Raw genomic sequence first — 22,805 nt, forward strand, 5'->3', positions numbered from 1 at the left:
ACGCCGGGGCGCTGGGCGGTGCCAGGGAGGCAGCCAATCGGGGGACGCCGGCCTACAAGCCTCATGTTGATTGGTTGCGCGGGTGAGAAGGCGGTGCCCGCGAGAAGCCGCTGGCCCCAGCCGGGCCGCAGAAAGGGTGGGCGTGCGCTCCGGTGATTAAACTTAGCCCCCGCCTCTAGTAGGTGCTGAGAGGGCGAGATTAAGCGGGCACTTACTGTATGGGCTACGTATTGACCGCATCACCTTGTATCCCTCGGGCTTCGCCACCAGCGAGGTAGGTGTTTCCATCCCGTTTCCTCGGGGGAAACTGAGGCTGGCAAGTGGTGGCCCTGGGGCTGGACCGCATATCGCTGAGGCACCATGTTCTTTCCTCCATTCCGCACGGGAGCGTTTAAACTAATTTTTATTTTTCCTCTAGCAATTTAATAAACTTAATTTCTAGGTAATTTTTTTTAGATATTTAAAATACAACTTTATTCTGATTCTAAACGAAAAGGAATGGGAATGACAGTGACAAACAAGATTCCACCACTGAATATTGTGATGTGACTGTAGCACTCTTATATTTGAAACTCAAGGAGGAAACAACTGTGTTCCAAAACACAAATATGCAGGTCCCCAAAAAAATGTTTTTGTTTTTTTTTTAACTGCCACATTCACTCCGAAGCCCATTCATCTCCTTCAGCATCCCAAAGATTAAGCACATGTTCTGCTTAGCTATATAATAAAGTGGCAAACACCCTGCACCACCGACATCACAGGACAGTTGCCTATAAAACTAGACTTCTGACTCTGGGCTCCAGCTTCACTTTCTCACGGGTCATCATGTTCATCCGGGAGGGCAGTTGTCTGAGCAACCTCTAGATCGTGCTCGTACTGCGCTGCCAACGCTGGATCCATGACCACCTCTGGTGGGGCGAGAGCAGGCATGGCGACGAACTCCAAGTTAGGGTCTCCGATCAGTTTTCTAGCAAGCCAGAGGAAGGGCTTTTCAAAGTTGTAGTTACTTTTGGCAGAAATGTCATAGTACTGAAGATTCTTCTTTCGGCTGAAGACAGTTGACTTTGCCTTAACCTTTCTGTCCTTAATAACCACTTTGTTGCCACACAACACGATGGGGATGTTCTCACACACTCGTACCAGATCTGTATGCCAGTTACGCACGTTCTTGTAACTCTCGATATTACATCAAACATTATAATGGCACAGAGCTTGGATATAATAGCCATTTCTCAGTCCACCAAGTTTCTCCTGACCAGCTGTATCCCATACATTGAACTTAATAGGTCCTCTGTTGGTACGGAATACAAGGGGATGGACCTCAACACCCAAGGTAGCTACATACTTCTCAAATTCACCAGTCAGATGATGTTTCACAGATGTAGTTTTACCAATTAGGTAATTCTTTTTAAGGTACACGTAGATGTATACTAGGAATCTTTTATCAGAGAATGCTGCTGTTCTTTTTTTTTTTTTTAATGTTTTATTTATTTATTTAATGCTGCTGTTCCTTGACCTCTTTACTCCTTCGGGTTAAGTGGTGCAGTGGTGAGGGGAGAGATAGACGGAGTAAGTTTGGCCAGTGCAAAACCCCTACTCTAAAACAATAAATCTCGCTGGTCGGGACAGCGATATTCTAGGGTGAAGACTACGGCACCACACAAGGATATACAGTTTCTCCTAGGCTGTCAGCTTCCTCTCAAAAAGCAGCTCGTCACCCTGCTGGTCCTCCTGGAGGTCCCAGCCTAGGAAAGTAAGCACAGTGATAAAAGAACAATCTCCGTTTATTAAACATGATTTTTCTGTTTCACCACACACTCCAGAAAAAAAGGAAATGGGGCTGGGAGTGGAGAAAAAGGGACAGTGGCTGGGGATAGAGTAGGCTGGGAGTGGGGTAGGGTGGGGAGGGAGAACGTGAAAACAAAATAAAACAGGTAGGAAGAACATCTCCCTACCCTTAAGGTGGTGGCCGGGGGAGGGAAGCATGGGGGGGAGGGGGCCAGGAAGCTCTGTACAGAGGGGTTGCCCCCAGCCCCCACACACACACCCTGGATATGTACAGTACAAACCCCAGATAATTACAACAGCCAAAGAAGAGAAGAGGAAAGGGAGTCCAGGGGTAGGGTCTGAGGTTGGGAAAGCAAGGAAAGGGCACAGGGATAAAATTTCACATATTTACAACTTTTATATAAGTATAAATTTGGCCCCGGCTGGGTGTATGTGTGTAGTGGGATGGGACTGAAGGGGAACTGTCCATACAAAAGAAAGAAGGGTGGAGTCTGGGAAGAGTCTCAATACCAAACGCAAGAAGGGATGAGGGGGCAAGGCTGGGTAGGGGACAGCAGTCAGGGAAGAGGGGGTGCCAAGGAGGGGCTTCTCCCCTCCTGTGACCTACCCACACCAAACCCCATCCATCCTACCTCCCCTATCCCGCCAGAGAGCTATGTACAGAGAAACACCGAAAAATTGTGGACCTGGCGGGAGGGAGGAAGGTGGAGGGAGATTGGGGAGGGGGGGGGAGGATGAGAGGGAAGCCCAGCCCTGTCCTACCTCCCCCGGGGGACAGAGTCATGGAAGGGGGCCCTCAACACCCCTCCTCCAACACAGGTCCCCCCACCCTGGGGGAGAGAGACATGGCTTTTCCTAGAGTAAGTTCCCCCCTCCCCCTGGGAGTAGAGACCAAGAAAAGAGAGGGGAGGGGCAGCGGGGCTGTGTGTGTGTCAGGGTAGGGCAGATCAACTAGTCTGTCCTCCCCAACATACACCCGCTCCTAAACCCTAACCCCTCCCCCAAACCTCAATTCCGCCCCACCCAACACACTGGGGGAGGGGGGGGCACAAGCCCCCTCACCCCGCTCTGGGACCAGCCAAGAGCAGATCAGGTATGGGAAGAAGGGGAGACAACTCCCATTCCCCCCTTGCCACCCCCTCCCTGCCCCGGTGGCCCCTCCACCCCATCTGGGTTCTGGGTGGGGAGGGAGTAAATTTAAGAGTGGTAGGAGGAGAAGGAGTTTGTGCGTGCTGAGCCCCCCCAGACGCTCCTGAGAAATCAAGGGGTAATAGGGCCCCCTCACCTGGGGTCCCCTCCCCATAACAAGGGGGACAGGGGAGGCCAAAATGGGGCGGTGGAGGGGAGTTAGATTGTCAGCTCTGGTTACTGCTAAAAAATCACCCTGAAGTTGAAAGTTTGGAGGTGCCGCACCCCCACGGTGGGGTGAGGGTCTGTCCCCCAGTGCTCAGGGGAACGATGAGGCAGAGGATGGGGATAGCACCCCGGAGTGAAGGGGTCTGTGTGGGGTAGGTGGTGTCCTGGGGCAGGGGTTCCTGGGGGTCACAGGGGGAAGCACCCCAACAGGAAGGAAAAGGGAGCAGCTGAGGGTCCCTGCTCTCCCTCCTGGAAATGGTGCAGTGGGGGTGGGGGACTGGTGCCCCCCAGCGAGGCATTCAGGGAGGCAATCCCGCTGTCCCTCGGCGACGTCCAGTCCTGGTGGTTGGTGCCGTTCCAAGGTGGGGTGCACAGGGAGGGAGAAGGAGGTCTGTGATGCAGGGCGGGCTAGTGGTCTGCGGTGTTTCGGAACTCGCCGTTCTCAGTGATCTGCAGCCGGGGTGGGGGAGGTGGGGCTGGGGGGGCCAGGCCGTTCCAAGGTGGGGCCAGCGTCACACGCGGGTTTGTTGGACCCAAGGGGGGAAGCTGCCTCTCCTGCAAGACACCAAAGAGGAGAGCGCGGACTTATTGAGACGCTTCGCGGGGGCCTGGGTGCCAGCTCCCTAGCAGTGGCCTCCCCCAGAACTGGCCCACTCCACAAACCACATCCCACCCCCTTCCCCCAGGACACCCCCACCCGCATCCTCCTCCTTCGTTTCTCACCTGTAGGAGAAGTTACATCTTCTGGGATCAGGGAGAAGAGAATCTCACCCCTGACTCCTAACAGGGGCCTTCAACCCAGGGAGTCAAATCAGGAACCCAGTTCACAAGAAGTAAGTTTCCTATCTCACCCCCAGCCTAACCCTTGCATCTTCCCCTGCCCAGTGCCCCCCCCCCAGGCCACCCCCAATCAGAGGTGGGAACTTTGTGTAGAGGGAACAAGGGGAAGCAGTACAGCAAAACCTCATTAATCCAAACCCCCATGGATTTGGGATTTTTTTTCATAATTTGAACAAAAACTGGGCTTGAGTTTTCCTTTATCTGTGAAGAAAGGGTGTGCTAAACAAAATTAATAGTGGAAACGTGTATGTGGGAGGGAATATTTAACCTATACCAGAAAACAGACTTTTCAATCCTATCTACTCATTAACACATGCTCCCTGAGGGCCTCAAGTGGGAAAGCCTCGTTGAGTTCTACTTACTGTATATAGTATGAAGACATGCATTTCATTAAAGACACTGTCATTCAGTTTTGTCACTTATTCACAGTGGCCAGCTTCTCAAATATAACATTCCAAATTAGAGAGGTTTAACTGTACTGGGGGGAAAGGAAGGGGATTCAGGGAAGTGATGTGGGAAGGAGAAAACACTGTGGGAGGGGCCGCCTCTCGCTCACAATAACGGCAGGAAGGAAAGGACTAGGAGCTTCTGCAGAGACACAGCATGCCCCAAGCTCTGCATCCCCAGGAAACAGCAGGGCTTCATTCCTTTCCACCCCCACGCTCCTTTCATTCCCTCACCCTGGGCTCCCAGTTAGAGGGTAAGGGGTACCAAACCCTACTCCCACCCCTGGTCCTATTCTACCCCTTCCTACCCCTTCCTGGACCAACTCCTGGCTCCTCCCCTCAGCTCTGGCTTCTGTTCCTCTGCTGGGAGAGGAGAAGAAAGCCATGTGTTCTACACTTTGGGTTGCTTGCTTAGGCTTTTAAAAATACAGGCACATAATTAATTTTTATGTTAATGGCTGAGTTGCAGAGGGACCAATACCTGAAAGGGGTTTAGAGAATGTGTCCAAATTATTTCCTGAACCATAGGGCATTGAATCCTGGCAACCTAGCTGTGTCTGACAGAATCTCTAAAAGATATAAAAACACTCCAAGCAGAGGCTCCCAGGTCATCTCTCCTCATCTCTCAGAAGGTCACCCAAACCCAAGATTTAAGCAAAGCCACCCTCTTAGCTTGCCTCTCCCACACTTTCCACAGCCAGCAAGAGAGGAAATCCTGTATGGTAGGGTATCCTGAGTGTGGCAGGACAGCAGGGGAAGGAAACCTCAGATTCCCTTCCCTCTGCTTGTCTGCTGGCAACAGCACACAGGCATGCCCCCAACACCCCCATGGACCCAAATTTAGAAAGGAGATAAATTAGGGTGCCATTATTCATTTTACAAAAGAATTCACCACAGGAGTCCTTTAAATGGTGAGGTCCCCTGGTGCCTTGCAGCATCTGTTTTTAACTCACCAACTACTTTGACAGAGAGGCCGGGCAGGCAGAGAGTTAAAATTACAGTGTGAGGAGACACTGCCCACTGCAGATCAATCCCGCAGAAAATAAAGCATCTCAGAAGTGATGTCAGTGGCTGACTGGTTCCCATTTACTGGCTCTTCAGGTAGGATTCTGTGTCCAGCAAGGCCACTGGGTGGCGGGAGAGGGGGAGTGAGTGGCATTAGCAGCCCAGGGCTGTGAGCACTGACGAGAGGTTATTTAATCTGCTGGTTCTGGCATCTCTGCCTGGAATCAACATGGCTACAGAGCCCACGATCTTATTTAGGAAGACACCTCCCCCCACTTCCAACTCCCAATGCCACATGCACCAGTCCACATCCTAACATCTGTCAAGGTTCCTTTCTCGCTCCTCCTTGCTCCACTCACCCTTACTGTCCCGACATCTGAACAGCATCCTTTCCCAGCACCCCAAAGTCTCCCTTAATTAATTACCCACTCTTAATTCCCACCCAATGGGGCTGAATAGGAACCCCAGATGCCTTCTACCTCACAGATGTAAGAAAGGAGAAAGAGAGAGAATCAGGTGAGGGGTGGGAGGAAGGAGGGCTCTCTACAGAACCAAGGTGTGGGAGAAGGAAGAGGAAACCCCAGCCTACCTGCTGCAGCCAGCACAGCCCCTTTAGCCAGGGGCCCCCAACCCAGCATCACCACCACCCCTTTAACAAACCCTGACCCCAACATCCCAACCCCCAAGGACGCTTTGGTGAAATGGGGGGTGACAGACATACACTGGAGAGGTAGAGGAGGAGGACTGAGAGTCAGGAGGAGGCCGCGGGGAGGTGTGTAGGAAGGGGAGTGTGATCTGGGGGATGTGTGGGCCATCTAGGGTAAGGTGCTTGGTACTGGTCAGGTATCGCTGAACAGTTCTGGGAGGCGGCAGGAAGTGCTCTTGGGACAATGCCTGGGGAGACAGGTCTGTGCAGGAGGTGTCCGGAGGGTCGGGCCTGTAGAGGTCCTCGGGTGTGGGGGGCAGCAGTGAGCAGGGGAGAGGCTCCGGAGAGTCAGAAGGGAGTGGGCTTCACGACCAACCTGCAGTGGTCCGGAGTCACCTCCCCCTGTGTCCTCCGCCCGTGGTCAAAGCGGAACCAGGAGAATTACCTGATGAGGAGCTGCAGGGGGAGAGAGTGGGGTCATGGGGTCAGGAGCCTTGGTGGTGCTGGGGGGGAAGCCTGGAGGTCAGAGCAGAGGAAAGAGGAGCATGGGTGGGAAGTGAGCAGAATTGGGGGAGAACGAGGGGTTAAGGGGGCAGGAGGGAGGTCCTAAAGGTTGGCTGGTGAGAGAGAGGAAGAGCAGCCAGGAGCTGGAGAGGCCAGTCAGGAGTGAGGATCACAGGGAGAGGCAGGCCAAAGAAGGCGGCTAAGCCTTCAACACCGAGGGAAGGAAGGGAGAGCTTACAGGACAGGGGGCTTTCAGGATCTGAGGAGTCGGGAAGAGGAGGCCCAGTGGCGGCTGTCAAGGAGTGATGGGGATTGCGGGGCCCAGAGAACAGCGGTGACGAGTACCCCAAGTCCCCAGGGCACCAGCCGGAGCCTGGGGACACTAGCACTCCTACTGCCCTGGGCTCTGTTCTAGCAAACTGCAGCCTCTGGCCCTCCTGTCCCGAGAGGAGCTCAGAGGAAGCCAAACTCCCTGACTCACACAGGGGTGGGCCCAGCAGGGGCAGGGGTCCAGGAACTTGGTGGGGTCTGAGGTTCTGGTAGAAGGTCCTGAAACGCAAACAGAAGTGGGAAAGGCAGGGTGGGGTGGCACGGCAGGGGAGGGGGGCTGACACTGCTGGGAGTGACAAAGGCACAGACAATGGGATGAAAATGGGGTCGCTTGGGGGCTGCCGGGAGCAGCCAGTGGACAAACGGAGAACAATGGGAGAGACGGATGGCGATGGGGCTGGGGTGGCTGGTGCAGTGACTGCACGAAGGACAGTGGGATGGATGGGGATGGGACACGGAGAAGATAAATGACATTGTAATTTCCACCTGAGCGTCGAGCAGCCTCTTCTTGGGTTCGGGCAGCGGCTCAGCCATGGCGGGGTGCTCCCGGCGCAGCTCCTCCTCCACCAGCATCAGCCTGAAGGGACGGGCTTCAGTGGGGTTAGTGGCGGGCACGGGCGCGGAGCCTGCCTGGGGAGCTCACGATCCCGGGGAACCCCACAGCTCTCTGGAAAAGCCTTGGGCATCCTTCTCCCCCGCGCTCAGAATCCCTCCATTGTTCTGACTCCAAAAGACGCCCTGTCATTCACCTTCCTTTCAGGGACGCTCGCATCTCCCTGCTAAGTACGCGTTTCTGTGCCTCAGAGACCCCCTACCTACCACCAGGCACCCTGGCCCTCTGCGCTCCCACTCAGGACCGTGCCGTCCCTCACACCCTGTGGCTGAAGACCTGGCTTCTCCATCCCCCACCCCATCTCACCGAAACTAGGCCATCTCCAGGGCAGCCCCTAGACACCCCTCGCCCAAGAGGGGTCTCTACAATCATCATTCCCGGACTCTCCTTGCCTTCTGTGAAGATTCTTAAGGTAACTTCTCATAAAGGATATCAAAGCAGTGGTTTTCAAAAAGGTTTCCAGTCAAACCTTTTTCTTCTAATTAATCTTACTCAAAAATACATTTAGAATGCGTGGAAATGGAGCTGGCTCTGGTTGGAGTGGGGGTCCTACCCAGTTCTCAAGCTAACTGATCCCCTTGTTGAGGCACCTCCTTGGAGCCCAGGGCTTGACAGAGCACAGGCTATAACAAGCGTCATTTACTTTCTGATGGAATACCTTTCCACGGCTGCAGAGGAGGGTGGGCCCAGGATGGGACGGTCAGGGGCTACTATGGTCAAGGGACCCCTGCTTAGATTTGGGGTGAACATTACAGGCTGAGTTGAGAATAACCAGTGGGGAGTCCCAGGCTAGGCCAGATCCAGACAGAGAGAGATGGTTGGACAGTAAGAGGTACATTTTCCAAGGGCTTCAGAAGTTACTCTACTAGGAGAGAGATCAGGGTTTAGTAAAGGGACATTTAATGCACTAAGCGGGAGGTTTCTCTCCATCTGGTGATGACGGAGTGGGTGACAACCCTGGGAGGAGGGTAGTGGGCTTTCCTCCTGGTGTCCTGCGTTGGGGGATGGGGGATGGTGGTTGGGGGCTGGGGGGAGCTCGCTGGCCTTCTTCAGCCTCAGGCTCTCCCTTGCCACTCCTCCCCGGGCCGCCCCTCACCTGCCAATGATGCTCTTGATCTGTGAGTCCTTCTCTGCCTGCTGCTGCCTTAGCCTCTTCTCGCTCTGTTCCAGCCGGGCCTGATACTGCATCAGGATTTTGCTGGTCTGTTCTTCCTGGGACAGCAGCCTCCGCTCATACTCTTCCAGCTTCCGGTTGGACATGTGCAGCCGCTCCTTCAGTGAGTGGATCTCCTCCTCATACTCCTTCACCTGCCCGCCGGGCACACGACCCCGCACTGTGAGGGGGGCTGTGCCTGACCCCACCACCCAGCCTGTACCCCTGCCTGCCAAGCACAGCCGCCATGTGGTGAGGGACACCCCACCAGCCTCCTCCAGCCCTTCTCTGCCTGTTGGTCATACACACACACACAACTGGCCTTTAAGAAGGCCCTTCCGTGGGGCTGAGGCTCCCTCAAGATGGAGCAAAATGGTGGACTCTCCCACCCTAGAGGTACACACATGCCCTCACATGTGCATCTGGACACAGGAGGACCCACACAGGAGCCTAGACAGACTCACGGACACACGTGGAATGCATTTTGGCCTCAGCTTGTTAAATGGTGCTGGAAATAATTTATTATAAGGCCTGAAGATATTCTCTTAGCTCAAGTCCATCTACATCAATCCCAACATTTTCCTTTGCTCAAAGACCACTTCTCCCCAAAAGCCTCTCTGCTTCCCCAAGTTGCAGTCATGTATTCTGTATATATAATCTAACCCTGTAGCTACCCTCTTCTTCAGGGTCCTCACAGCAATGGCTCCCAAGGAACTTTCTGCTAAGTGTGTGAAGGCCAGAGCTCCTGCTGACTTTTGCTCGGGACCAACACCAGCTGAGAGTCTGGACAGTCTTTCCACACGTGGGCCAATACACACCACCCTCCCCCTAACCACCAACCCTCTGTCACCGATGCCCACAGAACAGTGACTGGGTAAGCCATGCATGGGTCCTGGTATGACCACTCTGCCCCTCGCCCAATGTACAGCTCCCACTGCTAGTGAAGTACCTTCCCCTTTCCTGAGAAGTCACAGGAGCCAGGGCTTCAACATGTTCTCCCCGGGGAAGAACACAGAGACAGCCTAATATACAGCATGCTTTTCCCCAGACAGTCTATGATGTGTGTAACCCAAAATAACAGAGTTGAAATGGGTTTTTCAATGGACTGTATCTGGCCTCCCCTGACAGACTGAGGGCTTCTCAGGAGAAGACATCGGGTCTTTGTCCTTTCTTTTTCATCGTAACTACCTGACCACAGATGTTGCCCTTGGAAGGGACTAGAAGCCTGCCCTGTGGGTAAAGGGTAAGACGGGGTTTGGGGCAGGGAGGGCCCTGCGTACCCTATCCAGCCGGCTCTCGTCCATGGACTTCGAGTATTCCTTGAGCTTGTACTCTTCCCGCTCGATGTGGGCGCTCTCAATGTCAGCTGACAGATGAGGCATGTTGGAGACCCAGGCCACCGTTCGCTCGGAGGCTGGCATCGTGGGGTTCAGTGTGGATGGCGTCTGAGAATGCTGGGACAGGGCAAGGTGGGGGCAGAAGGAGAGAGGGAAGGTGGGAGGAGGCGGAGTGCTTTTAGAGGGAGGGAGCACTGCCCAAAGAGACGAGAGTCCCCTTCCTTTCCCCCGCACTAGATGAGAGTCCCCAGCCTGTCCCCTGCACTAGCACCCATCACCTCGTGAAAGCTATATTAGTTATTCATCATATCTCCCCTCAGGAGCCCCATGAGGGCAGGGAGTTTTGTCTGTCGTTCACTGCCAAGTGCACAGTGCCTAGAACAGCACGTGGCGCAAAGCAAGCCCTCTATGAACATTTGTTTAATGAATGAAAGGACGTGAGAAAATTGTAACTTCAAACCACAGTCTCTGTTCTACCACCCCCCCCAACCCGTTTCCTTCTTCCCTCCCTGCTCTTCACCCCTCCGGCCTTCCTCCCACCCCCACCTACCTGCTTGGTGATGGAGGGCTTGAGCCCCCCACCCCCTCCGCCGCCGCTGCCCCCGCTGCCCCCAATGCTGCCCTCTTTGCTGAGGCTCTGCTGCCGCGGACGGGCAGGGCCATAACTTGGCTCCGGCGACTGCAACAGGTTCCCGCTGGACGGCCGGGGTTTCTGGGCAGCGCTGACTGTCAACTGCTGAGACTTGCCCCTCTGCAACGGAGGCGGCTGGCCCCCGCCACCCCCGCCGCTGCCCCCACTGCCGCTCCCACCTCCAGGCCCTGGGGGAACGGGCCTCTGGGGACCAATGGTGATCTGGGGTGGAGACAGCATGTGCTGCAGGTTGTCCTGGAGTGAGAGCTGCCGACGGGTGAAGTCAGTGCCAGAGGGTCCAAACTCATCACTGTAGCTGTGGCTGTGGAGGATGGAAGCAGCGGGGGGCTTGGGGACCCCTGAGGAGAGGTCTTCGCTCTTGCTATAGCCATGGAATGGGGCGAAGGTGTCCCCTGGGGGCTCTCCACCTCGGTGGTGGTGATGGTGGTGATGGTGGTGATGGGAGGAGGGTGGACCGTGGCCTCCGCCCCCTCCGTGGCCCCCTGGGGGGCCTGGCCCATCAGCAGCCATGTGGAAGAGAGGATTCTGGAAGGAGAGGGGTATGCGCAGTTGCTGGGCAGGGACACCGTCCGTGGTGACGCCCATCTGGCTGAGACGCATGCCGGCCGCTGTGATGGATGAGCCGCTCCCCTGGGAGAGGCGGCCAGCAGGTGCGGGCCGCAGCCCCAACGCCGCAGTCAGGGAGGCCTGGCTCGAGTGCAGCAGGTCCCCTACGGCTGCCAGGTTGGACACACTGCTGCTGTTGAGGCGGCCACCGGGCCCGTCACCCTGCAGGTCCAGCATGGAGACGCTCTTGTTGACACTCAGCATCTTCTGCTCCGGTTCTGTGATGTCCGAGCTGCTCGTGCAGTACGCAGGTGAGGACCGGGCCAGGGGTGGGCGGCTGACATAGAACAGGTCTTTCCCCCCACCAGGCGGCGGTGGGGGGGGCTTTTCCTTGGTTGGGGAGGGGAGGCGAGCCATGTCCATAGAGCTGCAGGAAGGGAAGCGGGCACACGAGTGGGAGGTAAGACCCAGGCTACTAGCAGTAGAGCCTCTGTGGTCCAGCATAGGCCTGGGGTGAAGAGTGGGACCCGCAAGGAAGGGCTGAGAGCTGACGTTTGCAGCTCGGGAGAGGGCAGGCAGGCTGGGGGGATGGGAGGGAGGCCTGGAGAAGGGGAGATGGGGCAGCAGGAGGAGGCATGAGGGGCAGGTCTGGGCAGATGTGGAGGAGATGAGGGCGCATGGAGGAGAAGAGGAGCGGAGGGAGGTGATGGCCACTGGAGTCGGGGTTGGCGGGGGAGCAGACAGGAGAGGAGAGGGCGGGGGAGGGGAGAGCCCCTCACCTGTTGAGGCCTCGAGCCATGAAGGACTGAAGGTCGATGGAGCTGGAGAGAGATGGGAAGAGGGACGAGCACAGACAGAGAGAAAGAGAGAGGCAGGTGGAAGTTGGGGATGTGTGGAAGGAGAGGCGGGGATGGTGGGATGGGTATGGTATCATGGAGGGAGAGATGCGGGCAGAGGAATGAGCAGGATGGTCATCAAAACAACGAGCGGCAGCTGTGGCTCTGTGCGCCTCCCAGCCTGGAGGCTGTGGTGGGGAGGCTCTGCGGGGTGGGGTCCAGGGGCTACTGCTGTAGTGCTGAATCGGGGCAAGGTCTGAGGGGTCCTGGTGGCGGGGCTGGGGATGGTGCTGCTTTACCAACTAATACAGAGCTATCTGAATGTTCTGACACCAGGTGGCTGGTCCAAGTGTACAGGCTGAACACCAGCTCTGAGCAGGGAGAGGGGCCTCCTAGGCTTATGCCAGGCTGGAGCTGGCGGAATCTCAGCATGTTTTGGGGGGCTCTACATTCCTTGCTCCCTCTGGCTTGCAGCTAACTACTAACTGGACCTGTCTCCTTACCGTTCTCTCTGAGAAAATGCTTCTCTTTCCTTTCTTTCAAGCCCTCGAGAAAGGCACATGGGGCCCAGTGGAGTGTATCCAGGACAGAAGCATAAGGGCGCCTAGGGCACAGGCCTGGGGTCCTGGGTGCTCACCTGTTGAGGTCCCGCATCACGTAGCCCTGCATCTCGGCCGAAGGGCCCCGCAGCACCACAGGCTGAGGCCGGGGCCGCTCGCTCTGACGGCTTGGCTGCCGTTGGATGTTGGGGTTCCTCAGAGCTGTGCTGATGTCGTTGAGGAGCCGGGGCAGTGGGCCCAGCTTCAGGAGGGCTTCCTGGAATGGGGAGGCTATTACCTGCGGGCTAATAGCCCAGCTTTAAGGGAGTCTCAGAGAGTTCAGGTAGAAGGAGTCTGAGCTGAGGAAGTGGCATTGGAAGTGGCAGTGACATGTCTGGGAACAGGAGGGGGGAAGAATCTGCGCAGGGGGTGGTCTCCGGGCCACAGGAGCCTCTGGCGACCTGAGGACGGGCCAAGGGGCCTATGCTCACCTTGCTGAGCTGGGGCAGCACCTCCCAGAGCAGGGCGTGCAGCGTGGAGAGCTCTCGGCCCAGGTCGATGTAACCCTCAAAGCTACTGCTATTAGTCAGTGTGTCCAGGTTGGAGATCTCGTACAGGAACTGCTGCATGGAACCCCACTCCAGCTCCAAAAACTCGTTCATGAAGCCCAGAAAGTCCTCCTTTGAGGTAAACCTGGCCAAAGCATCCAGAAGGTACAGGTCACACCCAGAAGGCCTCCAACCCACGCCTGTCTCTAGGGACTCGGGAGACCCTTCCTGCCCACTCCAGCCCCGTCTGACACCCAGCCTGAGGCTTCCCTCACTTGGAAAAGTTGGCCAGGTTCTGGATGACCTTGGCGATGAGGGTGAGGGTTCGCGAGGTCTGCTCATCTGGGTACTCCTGCATGAGCCCAAAGAGACTGGGTGACATGATGGCCGGGCAGAGGAAGCGCAGGAAGAGCGAGGCGCTGATCAGCCGGTCTGCGATGTCCTCCCGGCCCCTCTCTGCGCAGCGCAGCCGCCAAGACGCAAACACCTCCTTCAGCTCCCTCGGGAACACGCTGAGGGGACGGGGTGGGGAGACAGAGAGAGAGAGAGAGAAAGAGAGAGACCGGGACTGAGCCCCAGAGACCCTCAGCTTCCACGGAACATGCTGAGGGGGGTGGAAGGAGGTGAGGGTGTGGAACCCTCACAGAGGTGAGAGCGACAGGGAGGGAGGAGGGCGGGAGCGCAGGAGAAGGACAGGAGGCTGCTGGAGGAAGAGGGCTATGGCAGAGGGGACAGAGGGGACAGACAGGGTAGGGAGAGAGAATGGAGGGGAGAGGAGGTGAGGGGAGAGGGACACGCGGGAGAGAGACAGGGGCAAGTGTGAGAGAGACAAGGAGAGGAGGAGAAGAAAGACACCAGGGAGAGACAGAGATGGGAGAGAGATGGAGGGTCACTCGAGGTACAGGGAGCTCGGACCCCCCAACTCTTCTGGATTCCAGGGAAATGGGGATGGAGGTGTCCCAAGCATGATCCCCAGTCCCTGGAATGGCTCAGAGCTCACTCTTCCCACCTCCCTGGTCCTCCTCTTCAATGTCCCATTGACACCTTAAACTCTAACTGGTGTAAAGTGAGCTCAGCATCGCCCCCCACATCTCCAACCTCCACTGGGCTCCCCCTCCTGACTCCCCAGTTCTGTCAGTGAGGCCACCAGTCTCCCAACCACCAGCCTCATGGCCTTGGGAGTCGTCCTTGCTCCCCACAGACATGCCCCCTCCTTTCCAATTACCCAGTGACTCCTGGTGATCCTTTCCGCAGAGGGTCCTTACAGTAGCCCCTTTCTACTTTTCCTGCTACCATCCTGATTCAGGCTATGATTTCCATGCCTGAACCATTAACAACAATCCCCAACTAGCCTGGACTTCATTCTCCCTACTCCAGCCACCTGCCACACCCACCTCCATTTAAGAATTAACCTTCTCAATCATGATACTGCTTGGCATCCCACGACCTACCAATGAGCTCCAACTCCTTTACCTGGCAGCGGAGGCCTTCAGATTCTAACTCTCCTCGCCCTGTCCAGACACGTCTCCCATCACTCTCCACTGTGAGCCACACACTCCACTAAACTACCTCTGCCTGCTGTCCCAGGACCTCGCACCTTCACGCGTGGGCCTGTTCCACAGCCTTCTCCCGAAACGTCTTCTCAGCCCACCATATCTATACATCAGAACCTGACCTAGTCTTCCAAGCACAGCCATGGGGGCACCTCCTCCACGAAGCCTTCCCTGCTTATCTCAGTCAAAGATCTGCCTTCTCTGACCTTATGTTGCATTGCGGAGGCGTGGGGAGGGGGTACCTTCACTTGGAACTTAACACATACTGTACCGTTCTGTGGCTTTCTGTGTATCTAATCTGTCCCTACTCATTCTGGTGCAGGTCCTCTGAGGGCAGGGGCCAAGCCTCATGGCTCTCTGTCTGCTCTACAGCACCAAGTACAATGCTTTGCCCATAACTGGTTCTCAGTCCTCTTTGAAGATGGACAGATGGATGAACAGATGAACACACGACTCCCCCAACCCTGTCCCCCCAACCCAGGGTTCCCAGTCTCACCAATGGGAGTTGACCACCTTGCACAGGGCCAACTCACAGCACATCCGCAGGTTGGCCTGGTGCTCTGCCAGACTGGACGCCGTGCACTTGATGGGGTCCACCTCACAGTTCTCCTCAGATTCATACAGAGCACGGATGAATTCCCCTGTGGAGATGGGGGCACAGCGGAGGGCGGTCACACTTTCGAAGGGCAGGGACAGGGGCTGCCAGGGTTTGGGGAATCTTAGAATCAGGTTGGAGGGGGCTCTGGGCCCAGAAGCATCAAGCTGAGGCAGGGTGGACTTGGGGTCTGGAGTAGCTACATTTAGGGCTGGGGTGGGCATCTGGCAGGTTTAGGAAGAACACCTGTGGGTAGGCCATACCGATGGCATCCTTGAGGTATTTCTGACCAATCAGTCTCATGTACTCTTCTATGGCTTTAGTGGCGAGCGTGTTCTCGCGGAATATGAGGTGCTCCCGTTCCATGAACCGGTCCACCTCGGACATGGCCATGTCTGAAAGGAAGTCCTGGGGGCCAGGAAAAGCCAAGGGTCAGCCTCTGTCCAACCCAAGCTGATGAAGACAGATGTACCCTACCCTTACTATCCCCACGAGTGTGCACTCCCAGGTCACCTTGTCCTGAGGGCCCAGTACTCACCTTGGCCTTGCCCGTACTCTGCAGGATGTGAACCAGCGCGCTGGCGACCTCCTCCTTGCCCTTGACATTCAGGGCGGGTTCCAACACCGCACACAGCATCCGATAATGGTTGGTGACATACTCTGCAAACTCCTTATACAGCTCCATGGGCAGGATGCTCATTGTCTGGTAACGCGCTTTCAGCCGCACAGCCGGGCAACCTCCTTTGCCCTTGCCCCCTGAGCCACCCCCTGAGCCCCCTCCCCCTCCCGAGCCCCCCATACCCCCGGAGCCCCCACTGCCTGTCGGCAGGGTCACGGGGTACCACTGCTCTGTGAAGTGGCGCCCAGCCAGGGTGGCCACAGGCACAGTCACCAGGCCGACATAGCCCGCCTTGTCCTTCTTGCGCTTTTTGTCTGAGTCACGGTACAGGTGCAGCCGCAGGGCCCGGACGGCTGGCAGGTTGTTGAACTCGAAGTGCTCGCCCCAGAAGACGGTGTCCCCCGAGGCCGAGCGGGGCTTGGAGGTGGTGCGTGCATACAGCATATCATCCAGGCAGAGCTCGCAATAGTACCGCTTCTTGGGGGGCAGTTCCCGCGCCTCTATGATCCACAGCTTCAACACATTGTCCACCCGGCGGCTGTTGTCCTGCCAGGGTAGGGCAGGCGCGGCAGATGAAGGGGAAGGGACAGAGAGACAGAGACACCAAAAGAGGAGAGACGGTGAAAAAGCCAGATAGTCTCCGACACCAGCAATCACAGGGCTGAGAAGGCGTGTGCGGGATTAAACCGGGTCACCCCAGAATTCATATTTTATAGTCACATTAAGTGACTATAGTCACTTAAGACATGGTCGTACTGGATGAGGGTGGACCCTAAATCCAATGACTGGGGTCTATATGGAGAGGGAGATTTGGAGACCAGAGACACAGGAGGGGAGATGACGATATGAAGATGAAGGCAGAAAGTGCACAGATGCAGCAAGAAGTCAAGGGATGCCTGAGACTGCCGGCAACCACCAGAAGGTACGAAGAGACAAGGGAGGATTCTTCCTAGAGCTTCTGAGGGAGCAAGGCCCTGCTGACACCTTGATTTTTGACTTCCAATCTCCTGAACTGTCAGAGAATAAATTTCTGTTGTGTTAAGCAGTCCAGAGAGTGGTAATTTGTTACAGCAGCCACAGGAAACTGATACAGAGGGAGCTCATACATCAGACGACAGAATTAGTACTGAGAAAAGATTTTGAAAGCTAGAATAATAAACCCAAAATATTAAGGTGGAATTTGAACAGGATAACTGAGGAGTCCTTTAAAGACAATCGGAAAATAATTGCAAAATATGCATAATTGCAGCAGGTGAAACTATACAGTTAGTGTGAAAAGGGCCTGGAGGATGACAATGACCAGTGAGGCTCAGGTGATGCTGCAGTGTGAAAAGAGCCTGGTGTTTGTACTCTGCATGGGGCAGATCACATCCAGCATCTTGGGTCTAGTTTTTAAGAAGAACATTGACAAACAAGGTTCCCACAGAGGAGGCCACGAGGACTGTGAGCTCACTGGAAACTGGGAAACAGAGAACAGCTCACGGAACTGGGAGCATTCCTCCTGGGAAGAACACAAACTCAGAATTTTTGAGCCAAAGGGACCTTATAGATTATGTAGTTCAACCCCATTCCTACCAGTCATACAGAGAGGAAACCAAGGTCTAAAGACTCATCTACCTGACAAATCTATGTGTCCTGCAGAAACACTGCAAGCCGGGGCCGGGCGCCCACCTGTCAGGGTATTAGTGGGACATCCCTGCTTGCAGGGAAGATGCACCAGAGGACTTCCAGAGCCCCATCAGTTCCATAAGTCTATGATTTCTATGGTAGGGAAACATCATAAGGTAGAAAGAAAGGAAAAAGAAATGGGGGACTCAGAGGAAAATGGGGGTCCCCTCCTCCTTGGTCCCCTTCTCCCCTAGGCCCCCAGTTTCCCCTGCAGCTTGACCTTTGCCTTGCCCATGCTGTCTGTGTACCCTGTACTCCCAATACCTTGTTGGGTTTTACTGCCCGCTGTAGATTCTCGATCCATTTGTCCCTTTCGGCCGCAGAACGACAGGCAAAACATTTTGTTCCTGATGATGTTGTTACCTAGAAAGGGGTGTGGAGGTCAGTTGGGGCTCTAGAGGGGTGATGACTCCCAAGGACTGAGAGTCCATCACCATCTCTTCCTCCCCGGCCTATCCTCCTTTCTCTCAGCCCCAGAGGCTTCTGTTTCCTTGATGTCCCCACCTCTGCCGCTTTCTCCAGGACTCTCTGCCCTCCCCCTCCGTGACCCCTGCCCTTTGGCCCTCCCCAGCCCCCTACACCCAGTACCTCAAAACAGAACTCCTGGCCCAGGATGGAGCTGTGCACTGGCTTGATAATGGAATCTTCATCCAGGTTGAGCTCCAAGGCCTCGGCCGCACTGCTAGGACTCAGCAAGGACTCGTGAGAGTGCGACTCCTTAAAGCTCTGCATCAGCCGGGCCCTGGCAGGCGGGGGTCCAGGAGGGAGAATCAGGGCCCCACTCTGCTTACACACTCACAGGCTTGCATCGCCAACCTGGCTCTAGGATGGAGACCTGGGGAAAGGGGCTCCTAAACCCACTTCCCACATGGACACAGACACGGACAGAAAGAAACCCAGCCTATCCCCGGGGAAGGACATGAAGGATGTGAGAGAAATGAGAACCCTTTAAGAAATCCCCTCCCCTCAGCCCACCACCTAAGGGGTTGTGAGGACTGGGGACACCTAGAAATATCTCAACCCAGAAAGGGACCATGGAAGAAAAAAAAAAGAACAGGTGGGCCTTGGACACTTCTAGGTGGGACTTCTATGTGACACCTCCCCTGCCAAAACCACAGCTTCAGTATAAGGGGGAAAAGGTGGGAGTAAAGAACCAGAAGTACAGGGGCTTCCCTGGTGGTGCAGTGGTTAAGAATCCGCCTGCCAATGCAGGGGACACGGGTTCAAGCCCTGGTCCGGGAAGATCCCACATGCTGCGGAGCAACTAAGCCTGTGTGCCACAACTACTGAGCCTGCACTCTACAGCCCGTGAGCCACAACTACTGAGTCCATGTGCCACAACTACTGAGCCTGCGCTCTAGAGCCTGTGCTCCGCAACAAGAGAAGCCACCGCAATGAGAAGCTGGCACACCGCAATGAAGAGCAGCCCCCACTCTCCGCAACTAGAGAAAGCCCGCGCACTGCAACGGGGATCCAATGCAGCCTAAAATAAATAAATTTTAAAAAGAAAGAAGTAGAAGTTCAAAGATGCTGGTCTGGGCCTTGGCACACAGGTAGTGCCTAAAAAGCACTTAATAAATCCAAAAATGAACGAGCTAAGAGGACAAGTTTTAGCAGAATCATGGGAAAGAGTGAGGGAAAATCATAAGAAATAGAAGAAGGATTTTGGGCAGAAGAGTGACAATGGAGATAAGGGACTGAAAATGGGGACTGGGGAAGAACAGATAGGGCGAGAAGGAGAAAAGGAGGAGGGAAAGGTGTGTGCAGAAAGACAGGATGGGAGAAGATGAGGAGAGGCCACTGGAGAGCTGGATGTGGGAACAGAGGTGGGGGATGGGGTGGGGGGTGGGGTGGGGACGAACTTGGGAAAATCAGTGCAGGAGGGCAGAAGGTGAAAGGCACTGCGGGGAGCGGAGGCCGGGACCACAGGGAAGGCAGAAGGTGAAAGGCACTGAGGGGAGTGGAGGCCGGGACCACAGGGAAGGCAGAAGGTGAAAGGCACTGAGGGGAGTGGAGGCCGGGACCACAGGGAAGGCAGAAGGTGAAAGGAACTGAGGGGAGTGGAGGCCGGGACCACAGGGAAGGCAGAAGGTGAAAGGAACTGAGGGGAGTGGAGGCCGGGACCACAGGACAGTTTGCTCGCAGCCGGCTAGGGGATGAAGAGTAGAGAGCAGTAGGGAAGCGGGAGGGGGAGCTCGGGTGTGGGAGCCTCCATGGAGCTATTTATAGCAGCCCCGTCATCTTGGGCTCTGTTGCCGTCAGCACGACGCTCCCCCGGCCCCCCACCCCCGCGGCCAGGAATACCAGGCCCTCACACCCCCCCTCCCCAAATCCAGCTCCGGTGACATGGGAAGGGGGAGGGAAGGTGTGACTCACCTATCCCAACCTCCCCTACCTGCCCCATCCCGGGGGCGGCCAGACATGGGGGGAAAGGAAGGACAGGGTTCTCCCTGGGGCGGGGGGGGGTGGACTGGGTGAGGGGGAAACCCAAAGAGGGACCCCAAAGAGCAGACCACAGGAGCAAACAAGATTTCCTTCAAGCCCAGCCTCGGAGACAGTGCCCTCTGGACTTCTCTGCGGGCTTCTTCCTCAGGCTTCAGTCCATGGATTAACCCTCCAACCTCCCCTCCCCAGTCTTTTGACCTGCATACCCGTGCCACCTCCCCTTCTCTGTCACGCTCTACGCTGCACCTTCTCTCCTCCATAATACCTGCCAGCCCCACCCCACCCTACCACCCTTTTCTCATACCCTCTACCTGGATCACACTCTCCCCTCCTACCAACCAGCCCACCACCCCTTCCCTGGATTCCTTAAATGTTCCTCCCAGGCTCCGTCACTCCTTCTCCGTCCTTCTGTACAGTTCCTTCCATCCTGGGCTGGAGCCCATCCTTCTGACGGTCAGAAGAGTCCACCCCTCCTTGGCTTCACCTTCACCCCCTTTCCTGCCCCGCTGCTCACCCTCTCTGGGCACCCTGCACCAAGCCCCTCTCCTGCTGCTCCTCTGTTTTGACCCCTGTCCCACCACACCTCTCAATCAATCTGAAGCCGTCAAGCTCTACACTCTGAGAACCCCCACCCCTCCAGCCTCACTCTGGAGGCCCCTACACTGCATCCAACTCATCCCACCCCGCTCTAGCCCACCGCTCCAAGCCCTGTACCGGTCATGGTCAGCACTTCGGAAGCGAGGCAGGATCTGGCGAAAGCTGCTGGTCCGGTCAAGTTTGGGTTGTGACTTCGTACGTTTGATGGAGCTTTTTAGCCTCCGGCTCAGAAAGCCTTGCTGGGTGGGGGGGAAATGGGGATAGGTGTGTTTTGGGGTAGGGTCAGTTCTACCTCCTCACCGCTCAGCTGGTAAAGAGTCCCTGGATGAAGGTGGGATGGGGGGAAAAGGGAAATCTCTAGAGGCGAGGAAAGGGGGATAGGAGCCCTGCTGCCAGTTTGTCTTCCTGTGCTCTCATGGATGCGAGTGTACACACACACACACACACACACACACACACACACACACACCCCAGCCTGGAGAAGGTGGGAGGGCTGGTCTGAGAAGCAGGGGGGCAGAGCCAAGAAGGGGGAAACCAAAGAGGTGGGGGCACACACACACATACTCTCTCTCTCCCCTCCTTCCTCCTTTCTCATAATCCTCAGGCTCCAGCTGGGGCTGGAGGGGAGGAGACCCAGCTGAGCCACATCTGGCAGGTGCCTTCACTCACCGAGGGCCGAAAGGGTGCAGCGGGGGCGGCCTCCATGCTGTACTGCTTCCCCCCTGGGACGCTCTTCCTCCTCGAGCGACCCAAGTGGTATTCTGGAGGGGAGAAAAGGGCCGGAACAGAAGTTGGGGAGGGGGTTGCCATTAGCCCAGGTTTCCACCCCTGGCCCCAGCACACTCGCCCACCTCCCTCTGCCCCTTAGCTCCAGCCTCACCTACCCCCCGGAAAGCAGCAGGAAGAGCAGCGGCGGCTGAGAAGCTGGCGGCGGGAAGGAGGGGGCAAGGAACCCGAGCCGGAGCCCCCGGAGGGGGACGGAGTGGGAGGCCTTAGGCCCATGACTGGGGCTGGGCCTGGCAGTCAGCAAAGGGGCATGGCTGAGAGGGTCAGTAAAACTCCAGGAATAAAGGACACCGAAGATCCACAGAACCTAGGTCCTTGGTGCCCACCCCCCCAGGAAGGGGCGAGCTGGTGGGGAAAGTCGGGTTAAAGGTCATTGACCAGAGGCAGGCCTTCCTCCTCCCTCAGCTGGGTACAACTTCCACCTGGCCCCTACTCCTGGAACCCCTGTCTGTCTGGAGGGCCAGAGCTACCTCCCATGACCCCCTCCCTGGACTGGAGGGGGAAGTCTTGGAAGGGACCTGTGAGGAGTGGAAGCGGAAAAAGCCTGGGGACTGAAAATTCAAGGAAGGGGTGGGGGGGAGGGGAGAAGGGGCTGGTTCCACGTGCACTGCAGTGGCAGGGACTCAGAAGTGAAGGGGGAAAGGGGAAAAGAGAAGAATGCAGGGGAACGGGCAGGGAGTGGGGACGATGGGCAATGGGGACTCGGGGGACTCCCAAGTGAGGGCAGGGAGAGGAGGAGGAGGGGAGATGAATGCCGATGAAGCTCAGACTGCTCAGAGTCAAGAAGGGTGGCAGCTGGGAGGAGGGAAGCTGAGGCTCTGCTGCCAGGGAATTTAGAGGGGCCAAGTGGCTAGAGGAGAATGAAAGTGGGGGGATGCCAAGCTCGGGCTCCAGCTCCAGAATGGCTGCCCAGGCCTGGGCTCCCCCCTCAGCCCCACAGTCACCACTGCAGCCAATGGGGGGGCAGGTGCTGCATCAGGGGCGGGGCTACCATCTCCATGGCAACAAGAAGCTACATGCGGGGGGGGGGGGGGGGATGGACCGGAAGAGCTGCCTGTTAACCCTCTAGTTTCCAAAACAAGGGAGGGCCACAGCTACACGTTCACTGTCGGCTTCCTGAATTGCAAATCGCCTGCAAATTGCCCTAGAATCAGTCTCCAGCTTCCCTAGGCCTTTAAAACCTGGATGTTAGGAGATGTGCACACAAAAATGTGGCTCCCATGACACAGGAACCCTTGTTAGTCCCTCAGGAACACATGTGTAATGCACAAAAACATACACCGAGCTGTGGGGGGTACGTGCACATAAGACCCATGATACAAAAAATAAAAAGGGATCTAGGTGCTTATGAGACATACAGGCAACTGTGAGAATGGGGGGGGGGTGCCACGGCTCCACATTCT

General features: G+C 56.3%; 1 protein-coding gene and 1 pseudogene across 1 annotated transcript in view; both read right to left on the reverse strand.

The window, feature by feature from the left end:
• Window positions 1-103: 103 nt before the first annotated feature.
• On the reverse strand, window positions 104-1,255 carry LOC111178688 (GTP-binding nuclear protein Ran-like; annotated as a pseudogene).
• A 172-nt stretch (window positions 1,256-1,427) lies between these two features.
• Window positions 1,428-22,805, reverse strand: part of SYNGAP1 (synaptic Ras GTPase activating protein 1) — a 34,696-nt gene continuing 13,318 nt past the window's right edge. The window contains exons 4-19 of the mRNA XM_089918877.1: window positions 21,286-21,377; window positions 20,734-20,855; window positions 18,163-18,316; window positions 17,839-17,937; window positions 15,826-16,452; window positions 15,551-15,695; window positions 15,189-15,333; window positions 13,415-13,651; window positions 13,083-13,284; window positions 12,690-12,868; window positions 11,996-12,037; window positions 10,569-11,643; window positions 9,962-10,135; window positions 8,625-8,836; window positions 7,402-7,492; window positions 1,428-3,699 (exon numbers count right to left, since the gene is read on the reverse strand). Of these exons, the coding sequence (XP_089775003.1) occupies window positions 3,553-3,699; window positions 7,402-7,492; window positions 8,625-8,836; window positions 9,962-10,135; window positions 10,569-11,643; window positions 11,996-12,037; window positions 12,690-12,868; window positions 13,083-13,284; window positions 13,415-13,651; window positions 15,189-15,333; window positions 15,551-15,695; window positions 15,826-16,452; window positions 17,839-17,937; window positions 18,163-18,316; window positions 20,734-20,855; window positions 21,286-21,377 (3,743 nt within the window). The 3' untranslated portion in view covers window positions 1,428-3,552. The remainder of the gene's footprint in view (window positions 3,700-7,401; window positions 7,493-8,624; window positions 8,837-9,961; window positions 10,136-10,568; window positions 11,644-11,995; window positions 12,038-12,689; window positions 12,869-13,082; window positions 13,285-13,414; window positions 13,652-15,188; window positions 15,334-15,550; window positions 15,696-15,825; window positions 16,453-17,838; window positions 17,938-18,162; window positions 18,317-20,733; window positions 20,856-21,285; window positions 21,378-22,805) is intronic.

The sequence above is a fragment of the Delphinapterus leucas genome, chromosome 10 (assembly GCF_059928025.1).
Source record: "Delphinapterus leucas isolate spDelLeu-1000000601 "Yukka" chromosome 10, BTC_Dleu_Yukka2, whole genome shotgun sequence".
In the NCBI taxonomy this organism is placed as follows: Eukaryota; Metazoa; Chordata; class Mammalia; order Artiodactyla; family Monodontidae; genus Delphinapterus; species Delphinapterus leucas.